At 35.5% G+C, this 16,558-nt stretch overlaps 1 protein-coding gene across 2 annotated transcripts; it reads right to left on the bottom strand.

Moving 5' to 3' along the window:
• Nucleotides 1-4,723: 4,723 nt before the first annotated feature.
• Nucleotides 4,724-15,068, bottom strand: LOC107961742 (COBW domain-containing protein 1). Of its 2 annotated transcripts, XM_016897836.2 has the most exons (10): nt 14,580-15,068; nt 13,944-14,009; nt 13,593-13,773; nt 13,228-13,424; nt 12,936-12,986; nt 12,736-12,827; nt 6,794-6,906; nt 5,559-5,638; nt 5,248-5,352; nt 4,724-5,103 (listed from the first exon to the last, which is right to left on the bottom strand). In XM_016897836.2, exons 1-10 carry the CDS (start codon nt 14,910-14,912, stop codon nt 4,966-4,968), a joined length of 1,356 nt encoding a protein of 451 aa, XP_016753325.1. In that variant the 5' UTR covers nt 14,913-15,068; the 3' UTR covers nt 4,724-4,965. The 2 variants fall into 2 exon arrangements, with proteins under 2 accessions (XP_016753325.1, XP_016753327.1); XM_016897838.2 differs by lacking the exon at nt 4,724-5,103 and having other exon boundaries at nt 5,249-5,314.
• Nucleotides 15,069-16,558: the final 1,490 nt, after the last annotated feature.

The raw sequence follows: 16,558 nt of genomic DNA, 5'->3' as shown, positions 1-16,558 counted from the left end.
TCCCCGAATTCTTTAATTGTGTTCTCGAGCCAAAACTCATCCCTCTTTGCATCATCATCCCAAAACTCTTCAGCCCCGTGTTTATGTATCTTATCAATCGGTGGCTTACTCAATCGAATCGGATCTATTACTTGTGGCACAACTCGGACTTGTTGAGGAATAGATGGGGTGGGGGTTATTGAGTAGCCAGATTCGTTTGAACGAATTCCATGAACCACTCACTCATCATTTGAAAGAAAGCTTGCTTTGCCTCTCCCTCTTGATTACTAGTCACGAGTCTAGAGTCAGACTGCACTGCCCCTTGAGCAGGAGTGGGTGCATTACTTTCAACATCATTGGCTACGGCTCGATCGGGGTCCATTTACTATATAAAAACACATTTTAACTGTCAGGAATCATCACACTATTGCAGTTTATATATATGGCATGTATAGCTAGACTCTCACTCGCTACGTTAGTCCTAGAATCGACTAAATCGTAGCTCTAATACCAATTAAATGTAACACCCCTAACCCATATCTGACTCCAGAATAGGGTTACGAAGCATTACCGAATAACACACCTAATTCACATACATTTATGTAATCATAATCAAAATCCATTCATATGAATCACATTGTCTCTTATAAGGTCCTACGAGACCTTAAAACATGCTTAGAAGTAGTTCGGGACTAAACCAATAACATTTGCAAACTTTAGGAAACTTAGAAAATTTCCAAACATAAAAGGGTCACACGCCCATGCGAACAGGCCGTGTGCCTCACACGGTCACCAGACACGTCCCTGTCACAGGCTGTGTGAAAACAGGGCATACATACTGACTTGCATCACACGGCTGTGGGAAAACTTGAGAGGTTATTGACTTGGGTCACATGGCCGACCACATGCCCATGTGCCAGCCCGTTCGCCACACACAGCCAATAGACACGCATGTGTGTCTAGGCCATACCAAACTTGTAGGGTATACTGACTTTAATTTGAACGGTACCCCAAGGGACACACGGCCCTGTAACATGACTGTGTGTCACACACAGCTGAGACACACGTCCATGTCTCTATCTGTGTGGACAAAAATAAGCCATTTGAAAAGCCAATTTGCCACCCTTTTCTCATGCTCACCTAACCAACAAAATGGTATCATTTTAACACATATATAGGAAGCCAAAACATGCCAATTCATACACATATCATGCCATCTATCTTCAACAATTTCAACTACTCAATTCCATAATCAAAAGCATACCAAATTAATATACCAAAATCATCAAAACTTATATAACTTATAATCTCATTTATTCATCAACTAATCCTCTAATTCAAGTCACATAACACACCATATTATCATCTCAAATCAAACCACAATATGCCAATTTCCAAGCATTAGTATATCAATTAATAACCAATCAAAAGATGCAACCATTTAGCTATATCAAAAACTATGGAAAACATACCTAAACACAAGGTAACTTATAATTCACATATATTACTTAAGAAACACATAATTCAAGCCAACTTAAATGGCCATACACACCAACATTTACAAGCCAAATCTCATGGCTAATATCATGATTCAAAAATATACCAAAATGAAACTAGGCTATGCATGCCATATACCATATATACAAGCTCCAAAAGTACCAACAAGTAGTCGGTAGTGTGATGATGGTTCCCGATGATTTCCGATGTCTGAGCTAGCTTCGATAATCTATAAAACATGGAAAGAACACATAAAGTAAGCTTTAAAAGCTTAGTAAGTCATACAAATAAAGTTATCATATGAATCTTTGCATATCAATTAAAATATGCTAAACATACTAATCACACACAAGTTCACAAACCTTTCTCATTGAACACATATTCAATATCTTAATCAAATTCATCATTTACTTCACTTCTCAATACTCGTATGAATCTCGTACGTACCTGAGTCACTTAGCTCATTCACATATTCTTTCTCAACTTGACCTTGACCGTTGAACTATTCGGAATCATTAAAGATACTCGGCAAACATATATAGCTCATACAATGCCATATCCCAGATATGGTCTTACATGTTATCACATATCGATGCCACTTCCCCAGACAGTGTCTTACACGAAATCGATTAACGATGTTAATGTCCCAGACATGGTCTTATACGTAATCTCAATACAATGCCAATGTCCCAAACACGGTCTTACATGTAATCACATATCGGTAACCTAATGTCATGACATTCGTATCCTATACTATTCCTAAGGTTCGTACAGGACTTTCTGATATCGTAACTTCGTAAATTCTTACTCGTAATTACTCATTCAACATTCATAACAACTCAATGGCAAGTAAATATATATAATTCAATTTAAATACACTTATTTGCATATGAACTTATCTCATAGTTGGAATACATCAAATTCACACAATTCAATTTAATCCATGCTTATCCGAATTACCAAAATACCCCTAAAGCCCATATTTCACATTTATTCACACTTTTAACCTCACATTTTTATCTTTTCACAATTTAATCCCTATTTGTATCTTTACCAAAAATCACTTTACAAAACATGATAATCTATCAACAAATACTCATTTTCCATCATCAAACATTCAAGAGCTCAAGCATTCATCAATGGCAACTCACAAATTCATCAAAAATTTCAGAAAATATGGTACGGGCTAGCTAGAACAAGAAGCAACGATCACAAAAACATAGAAATCATCAAAAACCGAGCTCAAAGCACTTACCAATTGAAGCTCACAAGTGCTGAACCCTAATTTTGCATGAAAGCTTTCTTTTTCCTCTTCAAATTCGGCCAAGATGAAGAAATAAAGATGATATGGCTTTTTTTTAGTTATTTTATGATTATTTACAATTTTACTAATTTAACCTTAATATTAATTCATTAAAACACCTTAATAAATGTCCATTTATGTCCATTCCCACTATCTATGGTCTAATAACATCATAAGGACTTCACATTTAATCAGCCATAGCAAATAAACACATTTAACATATAGAATGCCACTTTTGCATTTTACGTGATTAAGTTCTTTTTCTCAAATTGAGCTATTAAACGATAAAATTAGCTCACGAAATTTTCACACATACGTATTCACATGTTGTAAACACCAAAAATAATATTAAAATAATTTTATGACCTTGGATTTGTGGTTTTGAAACCACTGTTCTGATTTAGCTAAAATTGGGCTCTTATGGCTAAGGTTCTGAGGCTACTTGGGAGTGAGATCTTGGCTCAATGTAGGGCTTGTCTTGTAGTTTGCATTTAGTTATAAGTATTAATGAACTTCTCGAAGTCCTTTAAACCTATGAGAAAGAAATTATAGTTAATGTGCACTAGAGGTTTTACCTTTAGGGCACACTCCAATGCTCAAGTCAAACATATGATCAAAGTTAAAAAGTTTAGGAAAAGTAGAGATAAAACCCTATGATTGGATAACTTATGAGGCTATTACAAATTTCAAAAGTGCTTAGTATTTATTATAGGGCTTTTGGTAGCAACTTGAGAATTAGGTGTTAAGTTCCCCTTGATAACTTAAGAAGTGTCAAGTGCCGACTTCTTATTGAAGCTTAAGAGAGGTGAGGTGCTAACTTCTTATTGAAGCTTAGGTGGTGCACCAATGGATATACGTGATTCTTCCTTGAGCCTTTAAGCAAGGTGTGGTCTTCTTTACTTAATATACTCCTCAAAATGGGCTTTGAGCCACCTTACAAGCTATTGAAATTTAACTCAACAATCTTATTTTCATTTTCTAAAACATAAGTTCATTCGTTTCATTCAAGGACCAAAATATAAGTAAAATAAATTTATCTTTTTTTTAATTATATAAATTTTATAATTAATTTCAATCTATTCAATTTGAAATAATAAACTGATATCAATTTAACTTGTTGAGTAAATGGTAGCAACCATAGTGAGAACTTTTAAAATAAGAACCACGATAGAATCAAAATGATCTTAGCCATTGAATCAAAATAAATAGTTCTAAGTCTTAGATTTTGTACTTATCTTACCGTATTAAAGCAAAACCAGCAACAGTCAATATTTTCTTTCTTTTTTCTTTTCACCATCTAATTAAAGTCTTAGGGTGAAATTTTCTTAATAATCTTTACATTTAGAATTCTATTTTTGAAAAAAAAAATTAATGGAAAGCAAGAGATTCATGTTATTAAGATTTATCAATTTGGGTATTACGCATTTAGTTTTCTTGATTGAAAAGATTGGTCGTCCATTCCGTTCTAAAAAAATTACCCAATACACAAATTAATTAAATAATCTAATATATTGCTATATTTTTCTCAAAAAATTAAATCTGAAAGTAAAAAATCATTCAATCCTTTCACCTTTGAGACTTTAAAAAAAGAAATAGATTGTATTTTGTTACTTTTATTTCAATAAATTAATTAAGATAAATACAAAATCTAAAACATAAAACCATTCATTTTAATATTAATATCATTTTGATTCTCATTTTAAACATAATTATCACCTAAGTAAATATAATAAAAAATTTATATCAAGCGACTAGTTCTTTTCCTTTACAAAATATGTTAAGAAAAAAAAATGATCCTGGAAGTTTCAAAATTTTATTTAAAAATGACTTAACCAAAAAAAAAAAAAAAGAAGTCAAGAACACCTTTATTTTATTTTTTGATATCATAATTTAATTTAATTTTATAATTATTCTTATTGAATTTGTATGGCTGGACTCTTAATATTAAGTCAACCTAAAATACATGTTAATTGTACAGTTGAACCATTTTTTGTGTTTTAAACATTTCTATAGATTCTTTTAACAGCTAACATAATAATAATAATAACACCACTGTTTACATGACAAATCAAGCCCGGCAACCACCTCGGCCCTTTTTCCCCTTGCAAGCATAAAGGCAAAAGAGGGGCAATTTCATATTCTATCAAGTCAAAATGCAATGGTCTGGTCCTATTCAGTCAATGTTATCATAGTAAACAAGCTTTAAAACCCTTCTCCAATTCCTCTGCATTCAAGTTCTTGCCGATGAATACAATCTTGTTTATTCTCGGTTCATCTGCTCCCCATAACCGGTCTGGTGATCCTTGAAATATGTCATGAACTCCCTGTTCATTTCATTATAAAACTCAATCAGGACTCTCCCATCCGATGCTCAAAAAACCGTATTTTTTTTTAATTTCATAGCAATAAGATTATAGATACAAGCGCGCAGTGGATAGTCAAGACCAATCAAACGTCATGCTCCTCACCTGAAAGACGAACCTCTCATCCATACCCTGAACAGAAAGAAGACCTTTCATCCGGTAAATGTCCTCGCTGCATTCCAACAACAATGTACCAAGCCATATGTTAGCCTGCAAGATGAAGTAAATAAAACCGTAAAATGAAAGGTTTTATTACTTTCTGACCAAAACAATAACTTATCACGATAATGAAACAAATTCTGAAGCACCTATGCAGGCAGAAGAAACCCCATTAACTAATAGGCCCGCTCATATGCCTGTATTTTAGGATCATAATCTAATCTAGTGCTGGAGGAAGATTATGCTTTAAAACCAACCTTCTCTAGATCTAAGCTCCCTTCACAAACTATGCTGACAGAGGAAACTCCTCGGTCATGAGTATGATCATGATGATGGTCTGCATGTCAAAGTACAAGATTTTAGCTTCAGTAGAAGAGTAAAGCTTCAGCACGTCGACAAGATAATTGTAAAATTGCAAGTAAGCATGACCACATCCAAATTGCCTTGCCAAAGAAATAAAAAATAAGAGGGCCTAAATCAGTAGCTTAAGCCTTGAAGAAACTAGTTACAGACTCTGGGTAGAGATGGCATTAGTGAGGTATAAGATTCCTCGCAAGTGAAATTTAGATTGTTATCCAGATTATACGTGTTTGTGTAGTTCAGAAAGATAAAATATTTGATTTTTGTGAGCTCTAGTTTCCACGATAAAGCTTGGCACTATCAGAAACCAATAGCATGGAAGAAGGCTTCAGAGTGAATCATTACAGAAATGAATATGTGCCACATAATAAGCTAGTCTAACTTCTTCTCAATCTTCTAATATCCACATATTTCTTTCAAACTACAAATCAGATTTATATCTTAGCCAAAAGCATTAATATGAACATTGCTGAAGACAAGAATTTAACTTGTTCAGGGCTCAGGTGGTCAGATTGAAAAAGAAATTCATGCATATCTGCAGTCTGATGACAATTAGCTCACCCTTTATGTAAACCTTGTAACCACTTCAAAGAGTGACATTTTAGGTTGAAAATGAAAGTAGCAACTAGCTTGAGGATTCTTCATAGCCGATTATGCTTTTAGATTTTTAACAACTCAGCTTAAGTTCAAATTCATTCTTGCTCCTAACATGTTCCACCAAATAAATCAATTTGGTGACAAATACCTATTTAGACGCAAGTCAACAGGCAATGCCATAACTCATAACTTATCATGAAACATTTCGTTTCACAAGTTAGACATTATTTACCATTACTCACTGGACTGATTTATTATTGTAATTAAAGCACAAAGGTGTCTGACCACATGAAAAACAGAAATTACAATTCGACATATCTCAGAAAATAAAAAAATGTAAACAGCAAAGCATACAGTGGACTACAACAAGAAAGCAACCCATTGGACTATTAGAAACAAAAGTAAACCAAATACTACTCTTCAAGAACAGTGAACATATACTATTGCTAATAAAGACAAACATGAAATAAATAAAGAGAAACGTTTTAAAAACACATGCAAAAGGACTATTTGGTATCATGACAAGTACAGTTACCATGTTTATGCTCATGTTCATGATGATGATGATGGTGATGATCATGGTCAAGATCATGATCATGATGGTGAGCATGATCTTCTTTAGCACCATCATTGACAGAACTCTCAATCCTGGCAAGATTTAAGCACAAAAGTCAGTCAACAACCAAAATTCAGGGGGTGATGAACAAAAAATTCCAAGTAAATGGATAATCATCTATGAAGCATGGACACCGCCACGTAATAAAGATACAATCTGAACAAAAAGACAACAATTCTAAAAATTCTCAAGATTCAGGTGCGGCAGGACAAAGCAATGAAAAATATTTTAACAAATATTTTAACATTATAATGTTCATTTTAAATAAAATATTAATATTTTTTATCAAATAAGTAAATTTAACTACACAAATATATCCTTATAGTAACATTTGTTTAATTAAAATTTTTCATAATAATAAATAAATGACTCCCACAAATATTTAACTTTTTACTTCTCAAACTCGTTTTCAATCTCACAAATCCAAATACCCATTTCCACGTTTCCTAATTCCCATACCCATTTCCTGACATTTTGCCTTCTTTATTCCCCATCATCTTTCCTTCCTCCCTCTTTGTCTTCACTCTTCCCATTCTGGCTTTTGTTTCTTTTTTGGTTTCCCAAAGGTAATTTCAGGCTAAGTCCAGCAGTATCCCTTTTGTGACAGATGTCTTGACTGTGTCTGATTTGAAAACTTCATATCAGGGCATGTCCAGTACTTATTTGGCTGTGTTAGCTCCATGTTGATGCTTCATAGATAATTGAACAAGTTTTAGGAAGAAGAATGATTCTCTCTTATTACTTCTAATCTAAATACAGCCTTTTAAAGAATAGCAGGAAAAATAAAAAAGGAAATAATCTCTAGAAATTAGCCTATCCCTAAAAATTAGTAATTTAATTATGGCTAATAGTAAGGAAATTCCTAGCACTAATGTAGAAAATCTGCTTAATAAAGAAATCCAACACTCCCCCTCAAGCTGGAGTGTAGATGTGAATCAAACCCAGCTTGCCCATAATTTCTTCGAACATTTTTCTTGAAATGCAACCCCTTACCAGGAGTCCTTTTAAGTATCTCAATATCCTGTAGGCAGCTTCCAAATGTTTCTCCCGTTGATATCTCCCCCTGTCTACTTCTTCTCCATCCTTATCAGTTCCTAATTTAAGGTTGGGTTCCATAGGAGTCTTGTCTATGTTCTTTGGAGTTTCTACAGAGTCAACATTAGAAACAAAGGCATTGTAGGATTTAGACAAGTTTCCTTAGGATACAAACCGAGAAATGGGATGTTGAGTGCAGCTCCTAGTGCCCTTTCTTACTGCAATTGGAAGATGGATGGAAGATGAAGGAGGTGAAACTTCTTCCTCAGGACAGTCCTCGGGTAAAGATGGCATAGGCACTGCTGTTTCGGTCTCAGGCAGCTGATGTCTCCGAGAGTATACACGAAGTCCCTGAGTTTTTTCTTGTTGTTTTTCAGAATGAGTGGGCTGTTTTTCTTCATTAGTATGATTAATCACCCTTGTTTCTTGTTGCTGAACAGTGGAGATAGGAAAAACAGGTTCCAAAACAGGAATAACAGTGGCTGTAGGATTTTCAGCAGGTTTTGTAGTTGTGGTAGGGCTGACAGGTTCCAAAACAGGAATAACAGTGGCTGTAGGATTTTCAGCAGGTTTTGTAGTGGTGGTAGGGCTGATAGAGTCTTGAGGTATAATGAGAAGATTGCTCAAGGTCTCATCTTCACTAAGTATCTCCCCCTGAAGATGAGAGGCTGAAAAATATGGCTCGTTTTCAAAGAAAGTAACATCAAGGGACACAAACATCCGGTGTAAGGTTGGAGAGTAGCACTTGTACCCTTTTTGTGCAGGTGAGTAACCAATAAAGACACAAGTGTGAGCTCTAGGATCAAGTTTAGATCGGTTAGGTTGATGGTTGTGGACAAATGCTTTGCAACCAAATGTTTTGGTTGGGAGATTAGGAACACGAAACAAGGGAAATTTTTTTTGAAAAGTATGTAAAAGTGTTTGAAAGTTTAATACCTTTGATGGGAGTCGGTTTATAAGATAACAAGCAGTGAGGACAGGTTCTCCCCATAAATACTTTGGTACACCCATAGTAAACATAAGGGCACGAGCCACGGCTACAAGGTGTCTATTTTTCCTCTCGGAAATCCCGTTTTGTTGAGGGGTGTCAAGACAAGAACTTTGATGTATGATTCCTTGCTCAGAAAGATAAGGACTTAGGATTGAATTAAAGTACTCTCTCCCATTATCAGTTCTAAGGGTGTGAATATTTGAATTGAACTGAGTTCGAATCATTGAATGAAAATTTTTGAAGACTCTAGAGACTTCGGATTTTTCTTTAAGGAGATAGACCCAACAAACTCTAGTGTGGTCATCAATGAAAGTTATGAACCACCTAGCCCCTGTGATGTTTTTTACTCAACTGGCTCCCCATAGATCGCTGTGAGTTAAAGAGAAAGGTTGAGATTGAACATAAGGTTTCAAAGGATAAGGGACACAAGTGTGTTTAGACAGTTGGCAAACTTCACAGTTCAATGAACTAATTTTCTTATTTAGAAATAGTAGAGGAAACAGTTTCTTCAAGTACATGAAATTCGGGTGTCCTAGTCTACGATGCCATAGCATGATAGAGTCGTCTTTTGATGTAGATAAGGCCATCCCTTCTTTTGAACTGTTTTTGTTCCAAACATATAAACCATCATTAACTTTAGCAGTGCCAATCATCTTCCCCGATTCCTGTTCCTGAACCACACAACTTAAAGCAGAAAATTCAGCAAGTACTTTTTCATCCTTGGTAAGCTTGCTAATTGAGAGTAAATTACAGGAAAGATTTGGAACATGTAAAACTTTATCAAGGGAAAAATTTTCAGTAAGTCTCACTGTCCCCATTCCAGCCACCGGCGAGTAAGATCCATCAGCTATGCGAATCCGAGAGTGATCATGACAAGGTCAATAGGTGTGAAACAAACTTAGATTACCTGTCATGTGGTCGGATGCACCCGAGTCTAGTATCCAGGAAGTTGTGATAGGTTCGTGTGTAGTATTTAAAGCAGTACCTTGAATAGCTAGTGACCCACTGGCTGTAGGAGTCCCGAGTAGTTTATGAAGAGCCTCAAGTTGAGTTTTGGTTAGCCTAACATTCTGAGCATCTTCTTCAGTAGTAGATATCATTGCTGCCTTGTTTTCTTTCTGTTTTTTTTCTTCAGGATAGCCATGGAGTTTGAAGCATTTCTCCTTGGTATGCCCAACCCGATTACAGTGGCTACACCATGGCCTTTTTGAACCAGAATCAATTCCATCTTTGAACCTTTGAGATTAAGGGCCTCTTGAAATAAGAGCAGAGTTCTCGGAAGAATGATGACCAGCTACGGTCAATGGTTTTAATTCTCTTGCGTCTCCCAACATAATAAGACGTCGTTTCTCTTCCCTCCTTACTTCAGCAAATGCTTCTCCTATGGTTGGCAGTGTGGTTCTGCCTAGTATTCGTCCTCGGACCTCATCAAGATCACGATTTAGTCCTGCTAGGAACTCATAGAGACGTTCTTTGTTAAGATGATCCATGAACTTGGTGTGTTCCAAGCCCTCGCCCCAATCAACTTCATAATACATGTCTAACTCCTGCCATAAGATCTTTAGGTTGTTGTAATATTGAGTGACTTCAAGTGTTCCTTGTCGAATATCTTTCAACTTTAATTTGATCTCGAATACTTGGGAAGTATTTCCAAGATCCGAGTAATTCTCCTTGATTGCATCCCACATTTCTTTGGCAGTTTTGAAAAAAAGATACGTTCGGCTTATATGACCTTCCATCGAATTTATAAGCCAAGCCATAACCATTGAGTTGTTAAGCTCCCAAGTTGCATAACCAGAGTTTGTTGATGCTGGTCGAGGAATTTTTCCATTAATGTACCCAATTTTTCCTCGGCCACGAAGAACCATAAGGACAGATTGTGACCATTGCAGGAAATTTTTTCCATCTAATCGATGATTTGTGATTATAAGAGAAGAGTTAAGGTCACCTTGTGGGATTCCTTGACTGTGATTTTGAGTTATTTGTGAGATCTCAGTCTTAGAGAAATTTTCGGTGTCACCCATGGGAGTAGGATTTCTAACAGAGAAAAACAGAACAAGAAAAGAGAAGAAAGAGCCGGATCAAATGGATTCCTGATGCTCTGATACCATGAATAAGTTTTAGGAAAAAGAATGATTCTCTCTTATTACTTCTAATCTGAATACAGCCTTTTAAAGAATAGCAGGAAAAATAAAAAAGGAAATAATCTCTAGAAATTAGCCTATCCCTAAAAATTAGTAATTTGATTATGGCTAATAGTATAAGGAAATTCCTAGCACTAATGTAGAAAATCTGCTTAATTTAAGAAATTCCAACAATAATCATAAAAGAAATGCTCATAATGCCAATGTTACGAATGAAACTACATATAGCCCACAGGAAACATAAGCATGAATAACCCAATCCAAGGAAGACTCAGTATAGAAGTTCTTTTATACTTTTGAAAAATCACAGCTCAAGTCATGGCTAGTTTTTTTTTATGGGTGAGGGCATAAATTGCAGGCACCAAGATGTTGCCAATCTAATCACTCAACAAATGTTATAAGACAAACTACAAAAGCAATAACAAGAACCAAATATAAGAATGTAAACCCATGTAACAAAGAGATTTGATATAGGTAACTATTCTTCTGTGTCATTTGCTCTTCTTTCATGTTCTCAGTTCATAAAAAGCAATGATATTGATCATAAAATCCAGCACTCTTTTCTGAATAATGTGCGGTACTACCTAGAAAGAGCTCCAAAAAATGACTCGACAACAAAAGACAACTCTACCAGCAATTGTGAAATACTTGATAGCATAGGTGAAGTTCAAAAGCTGATCAGCCACTATAGAAGCAAACTTACAATAGGAAACCTGAAACCTTTGGCAACTTAATCCATTCTAATTTACTTTATTCGACTGAGATGCTTTCAGTCCTATCATCCTCAATTCCCATTCTCGGCCCTCCTGTTTTAAGAAGACATTGGATTTCAAAAGTGTAACCTCAAATCATGTTAAATTTCTTCCTTATCCCTCTTGAGAAAACCAAGGCAAGTTATCTATATAAATCTATATTGACCTAAAAAAACAATTGCAAAGGTTCCACTAGAAGATAAGTGTGTGTGCCCCGCACCCACCGGGGGGGGGGGCGCGTCATCAATCCATGAAAACCAAAACACAAGAAGCTGCAATGTCAAGCAAAGGAAAGCAACATATGCTATTTTGTAAAAGATGTCAGCACTCAGCAGCACAATAATTCCTCTAAGAATCAGAAAATTAGGCTGTCGGACAGCCTTGACTATCTCAGGAAAACAAGTCATAACATTAACCAATATGCACATGAAAGGCTCTACTGAAATCTTCTTCAGATTCCAGAGAATAAATCTCAACACAAGGGTCAATAAACCCATTCCGAATCAAAATTATCTTATTATAAATAAATTTAAAATGTCTGTCAAACTATTTTCCAGTAAGATAAGGGTGAATAATAAGCATTAAAGAAACATTTTGAATGTCTCAACCTGCCCCTCTCCCTTCTCTTTTCAAAGAAAAGGGAAAGAGAATAGATAAAAATACAACAATGATGAGTTCAATCAAAACATTAATTTTACCATCCATGATGGCTGTGTATTACTAGAATGATTCCAAACAGGCAGTGTTCAACAAATAATTTCTCAAAATGGAAATGAAGCTCAAGAGGCAGTTCCAAGACCAAATCAAAGAGAGACAGAAGACTTTCTACTTAACAAAAATAGAACATGATAAAATGGCAAAAATGACAATGCTTGTAATAACTACTTCAATGATTTCCTTTACTGAAAATGGAGGTACTAAATTAGAGCAGAAAACAACCTCTCCAAATCAAAGCCTCCTATCCCAAGAACATACTCCAAGTCAACTTTTCCAAACTCTGTGCGCTTGAGATGAGCCATACCATTCATGTTCTGCAAGCAGGCAATGTCATCTTTGATGAACTATGAAAAAGTAACAAATAGCATCCTAAGTTGCAATAAAACTATTTAATAATAAGAAAAAAGCAGCAGAAAACAAACCCTTATCCGCTTAACCAGGGACGTAATTTCTGGCTCACCAACAAGATCAGTCTATCAAAACAAACAATAATATATCAGCTAGCCATTAGAAAAGAAATTCAACATAACAGATGGAAGTCTTTGAACAAGTCCTATAAGATGAGATACATGGCTGGCCGCAACCAGAATATTAGGCAATGGTTTGAGTCAAAGTTCAAGAGAATAAAACAAGTTCAATAATGTTTTTGTTTGGGTATTGACTAATAATTAACTAAATGCTTTGCACTTCCAATTAGGTGGTCATCATAAGTACCTTGTTTACAATTATGCGGTCAGCATAAGCAATTTGCTCTACTGCCTCATTGACCACTCCCTTTGGTTTGACCTCATCCAAATGAAAGCCAGCATGCTTTGCATCAACTAGAGTAACAACACCATCTAACTTGACATCATTGAAAACCTGATCCTCAGCATAAAATGTCTGAATTATTGGTGCAGGATTTGCCAACCCTGGTAAGGTGAATGTGGAATGCAAAAGAAGCAAAAATAATAACTTATCACGCTCAAGCAAAGAGAAAAACTCAGATATACACCAAATGCAACAACACAAACAAATAGAAATAAAAAGTTATTACTCTTTCTATAAATTTTTACAGGTACTTTGAGAAAATTTCCAACCTGTAGTCTCAATTACAATGTGGTCAAATTTCCCTTTCTTCTTACTGACTAGCTCTGCAATCATCCTCACAAGATCACCCCTTACAGTACAGCAGAGACAGCCATTGTTAAGCATGACTATGTCCTCAGCCCCAGCAGCTTTAGCAGCAACAAGAGAGCCATCGATGTCTACTTCACCATACTGAAACGTTCAAATTGGAAAAAAGAATTAAGATAATAAGAAATTAAACAATAACTTACTCATTAATACCTCACCTACTCTAATGATCTTACAAAAGACTTTAACTATTGTGAACCCTTTATTGCCATCATATCAAGGAAAGAATGTTAAAGCAGAATTAAACTCAATACCTCATTCTCTATCACTGCTATACGCTTCCCGTGATCTGCAGTCAAGATGTGATTGAGTAATGTTGTCTGTTCCACAACACACAAAAGTTAAAAAAGATGAATACGTCAACCAGCCAACTCTTTCAATAAAAAAAGTTGAATTCCTATCAGAAGAAGAAACGCAAAGTTTGATTGCCAAATATGTTTGTCATAAAAAAAAAGAGACAAATAAGTGTACAGTAACAACATTTACAGTTGTTTACTGACATTTAAACTATATTTTAGTCAATAAATTTGAAGTTTAATGCAAAAGGATAGTTTTCACAAGTTAATTTAGCACCTAATACAAAATATACAGAATTTCTAAAGTTGGGCGGAGTTAATAATATCCTTTAAGCTACAAAGGACAAACTTAGCAATCATTTCGTACATATTTTCCACAAAAGGCAACAATCTTTTTCTGCAGTTTACAGCTATAGCTACAAAATCCAAGGCCAAAATCCAATGAATTCGTAAAAACTATGAACCAATCTAAAATCCCAGAAAATAAACAGAACCAGGCTAAACCGATACTCAATATATTTAACTTTAAAGACCATTTACTTTCAATAAAGAAACTTCAAAGACGATTTCAACCTTTGGTAAAGCAGTTATTACCTTGCCAGAGCCCAAAAAGCCGGTGATTATGGTGGCGGGAATGCGAGTATCAGGAGGAATTTTAGTGGAAACGTCAGAATCCTCGCTCTGTGGAGTAGTAGTGGCGGTGGCAGCTACGGAGAACCGGCGGCAGCGGTGAACTTTGGAGAAATTGGAGGTGGATAAAACGGTGAGAGATGAAGAAGGCAACGGTTTGGAAGAAAGGGAGCGGGAATTGATGGTGGAGGATTTGAAGAAAAGAGGGAGAACCGTGGTTTTTATTCCGGAGCGGCGGCGACAACAAGTGGTGAAGTTGATGAACGTTGTGGCGATGTCCATTGATAGCGTCGCCATCTTTTTTGTATTCGAGTTGGTGATTGCTGGGATTCCGGTTTGGGGGCAGGGGGATGAAATGGAGGAGCAAGAAAGGAGGGTTATCTTCGTACGTGGACTGTGGAGGTTTTATTTGGGTTTTATATATTTCTTAATAGCTTGGGATTTTTCCCCCTTTTATTAAATGGAACTTTCATGACAAAACATGACTATTTTACCAAAATAAAAAATAAAAAAACCTCATTTCCAACTTTATTTACTGAAATAGATCATTTTAAATTTTATTTATTGAAATAGGTAACAGTCGTTTTTTCGCTCAAAAAATTTCAAAAAAGCGTGTCCGTAAGGGAGCGCTTTTATCATGTCAGCAAAAGAGCTCCCCAGAGACGCACTTTAGCTCATTTTTTCGCTCAAACAGTCGTTTAAAATTTTAACCATTGGGGGACCCACAGTCATAAAAAAAAATTATAAAATCTCCACCTATTTTTTTACACAATTTCCTTTAATTTCTTCTAAATTTCTCTCTAAATTTTTTTAAAAAGCTCTCAAATTTCCCTCTAAATTTCTCAAAGCTCTCTTTAAATCATAATTTCCTTTAATTTTTTTTCTAAATCAGTATTATTTTTTTATAATTTCTAAGATATTTGGTCGTGTTAGCAATGGCTGAGAAATTAATTTGTTTCGATCATAAATATATCTCCATCCAGCAAATGAAAATGGTAAGGGTTAATTTCAATTTTTTAATATTATTTAATTTTTTTTATTTATGTAATTTTAATTAATATTTATTTTATAACTTTTTTATAATAGTCGATAGATCAGATGTTACAATGTTATATTCGTAATATGTCTGGTCCTCCATCACCGTCGATAGAAAATTACTTAAGGGAAGCAGGTTTTTGGCACGTGGCCAATATAAGCCATTAGTGCAAGTTGGACCCAAAACTCATTAGTGCGTTCATAGAGAGGTGGGACCTAAGACGCATACATCCCATCTTCCATGCAGGGAGTGTACCGTCACTTTGGAGGACATGCAGTTATAATTGGGGTTGCTAGTGGATGCGCCTATACTCACCAAGCCCGCTCAATTTGCTAATTGGGGAGTCGTATGATACGATCTTTTGGGTGTGATTCCAGATAATATTTACGGAGGTCAGATCGAAATAGGCTGGTTATGAGACACATTCTCGGAGCCAGGGGATGATTCACCTGAAGTAGAAAGAATACAGTACGCTCGGGCATACATCCTTGAGATCATTAGAGGTTATTTGATGTCAGACTTGTCACGAAACCTCATACATCTGAGGTAACTGCTGAAACTCATCGATTTTAGAAAAGCTTGCGAACTCAGTTGGGGGTCTGTTGTGTTGTCGACATTGTACCGGGAGATGTGTCAGGTGACGCAACCAAGTAAAGCCAAAATCGAAGGTTGTCTATAACTACTATAATCATAGGCTCAGTTTTGCTTTCCATTTTTACGTCCTCGAGTGAACCACCCGTATACATTCTCACTCTTAACAGGGTAAAATTAGATTTTACAATTATTACATAGATTTAAAATATAATTTTATGCTAAAATTTTATATAATTAGGTAGAACCATTTGGCGAGTTATGTTGGAATACCTACCGCTCTTGAAGATATATGACTTCTATTAAACCAACGGTT

The sequence above is a fragment of the Gossypium hirsutum genome, chromosome A06 (genome assembly GCF_007990345.1).
Source record: "Gossypium hirsutum isolate 1008001.06 chromosome A06, Gossypium_hirsutum_v2.1, whole genome shotgun sequence".
In the NCBI taxonomy this organism is placed as follows: domain Eukaryota; kingdom Viridiplantae; phylum Streptophyta; class Magnoliopsida; order Malvales; family Malvaceae; genus Gossypium; species Gossypium hirsutum.
The sequence above is the reverse complement of the archived record's forward strand: the minus strand, read 5'-3'. Positions and strand labels throughout refer to the sequence as shown.

Excerpts from the sequence above, each read along its gene's own strand:
- LOC107961742 (XM_016897836.2), bottom strand. The coding sequence starts at position 14,912 with ATGGCGACGCTATCAATGGACATCGCCACAACGTTCATCAACTTCACC. Across the intron at positions 5,639-6,793 it reads TGAACATGAGCATAAACATG|ACCATCATCATGATCATACT; the intron begins GTAACTGTACTT and ends TTTGACATGCAG. Across the intron at positions 5,104-5,247 it reads ATGAGAGGTTCGTCTTTCAG|GGAGTTCATGACATATTTCA; the intron begins GTGAGGAGCATG and ends TGAAATGAACAG.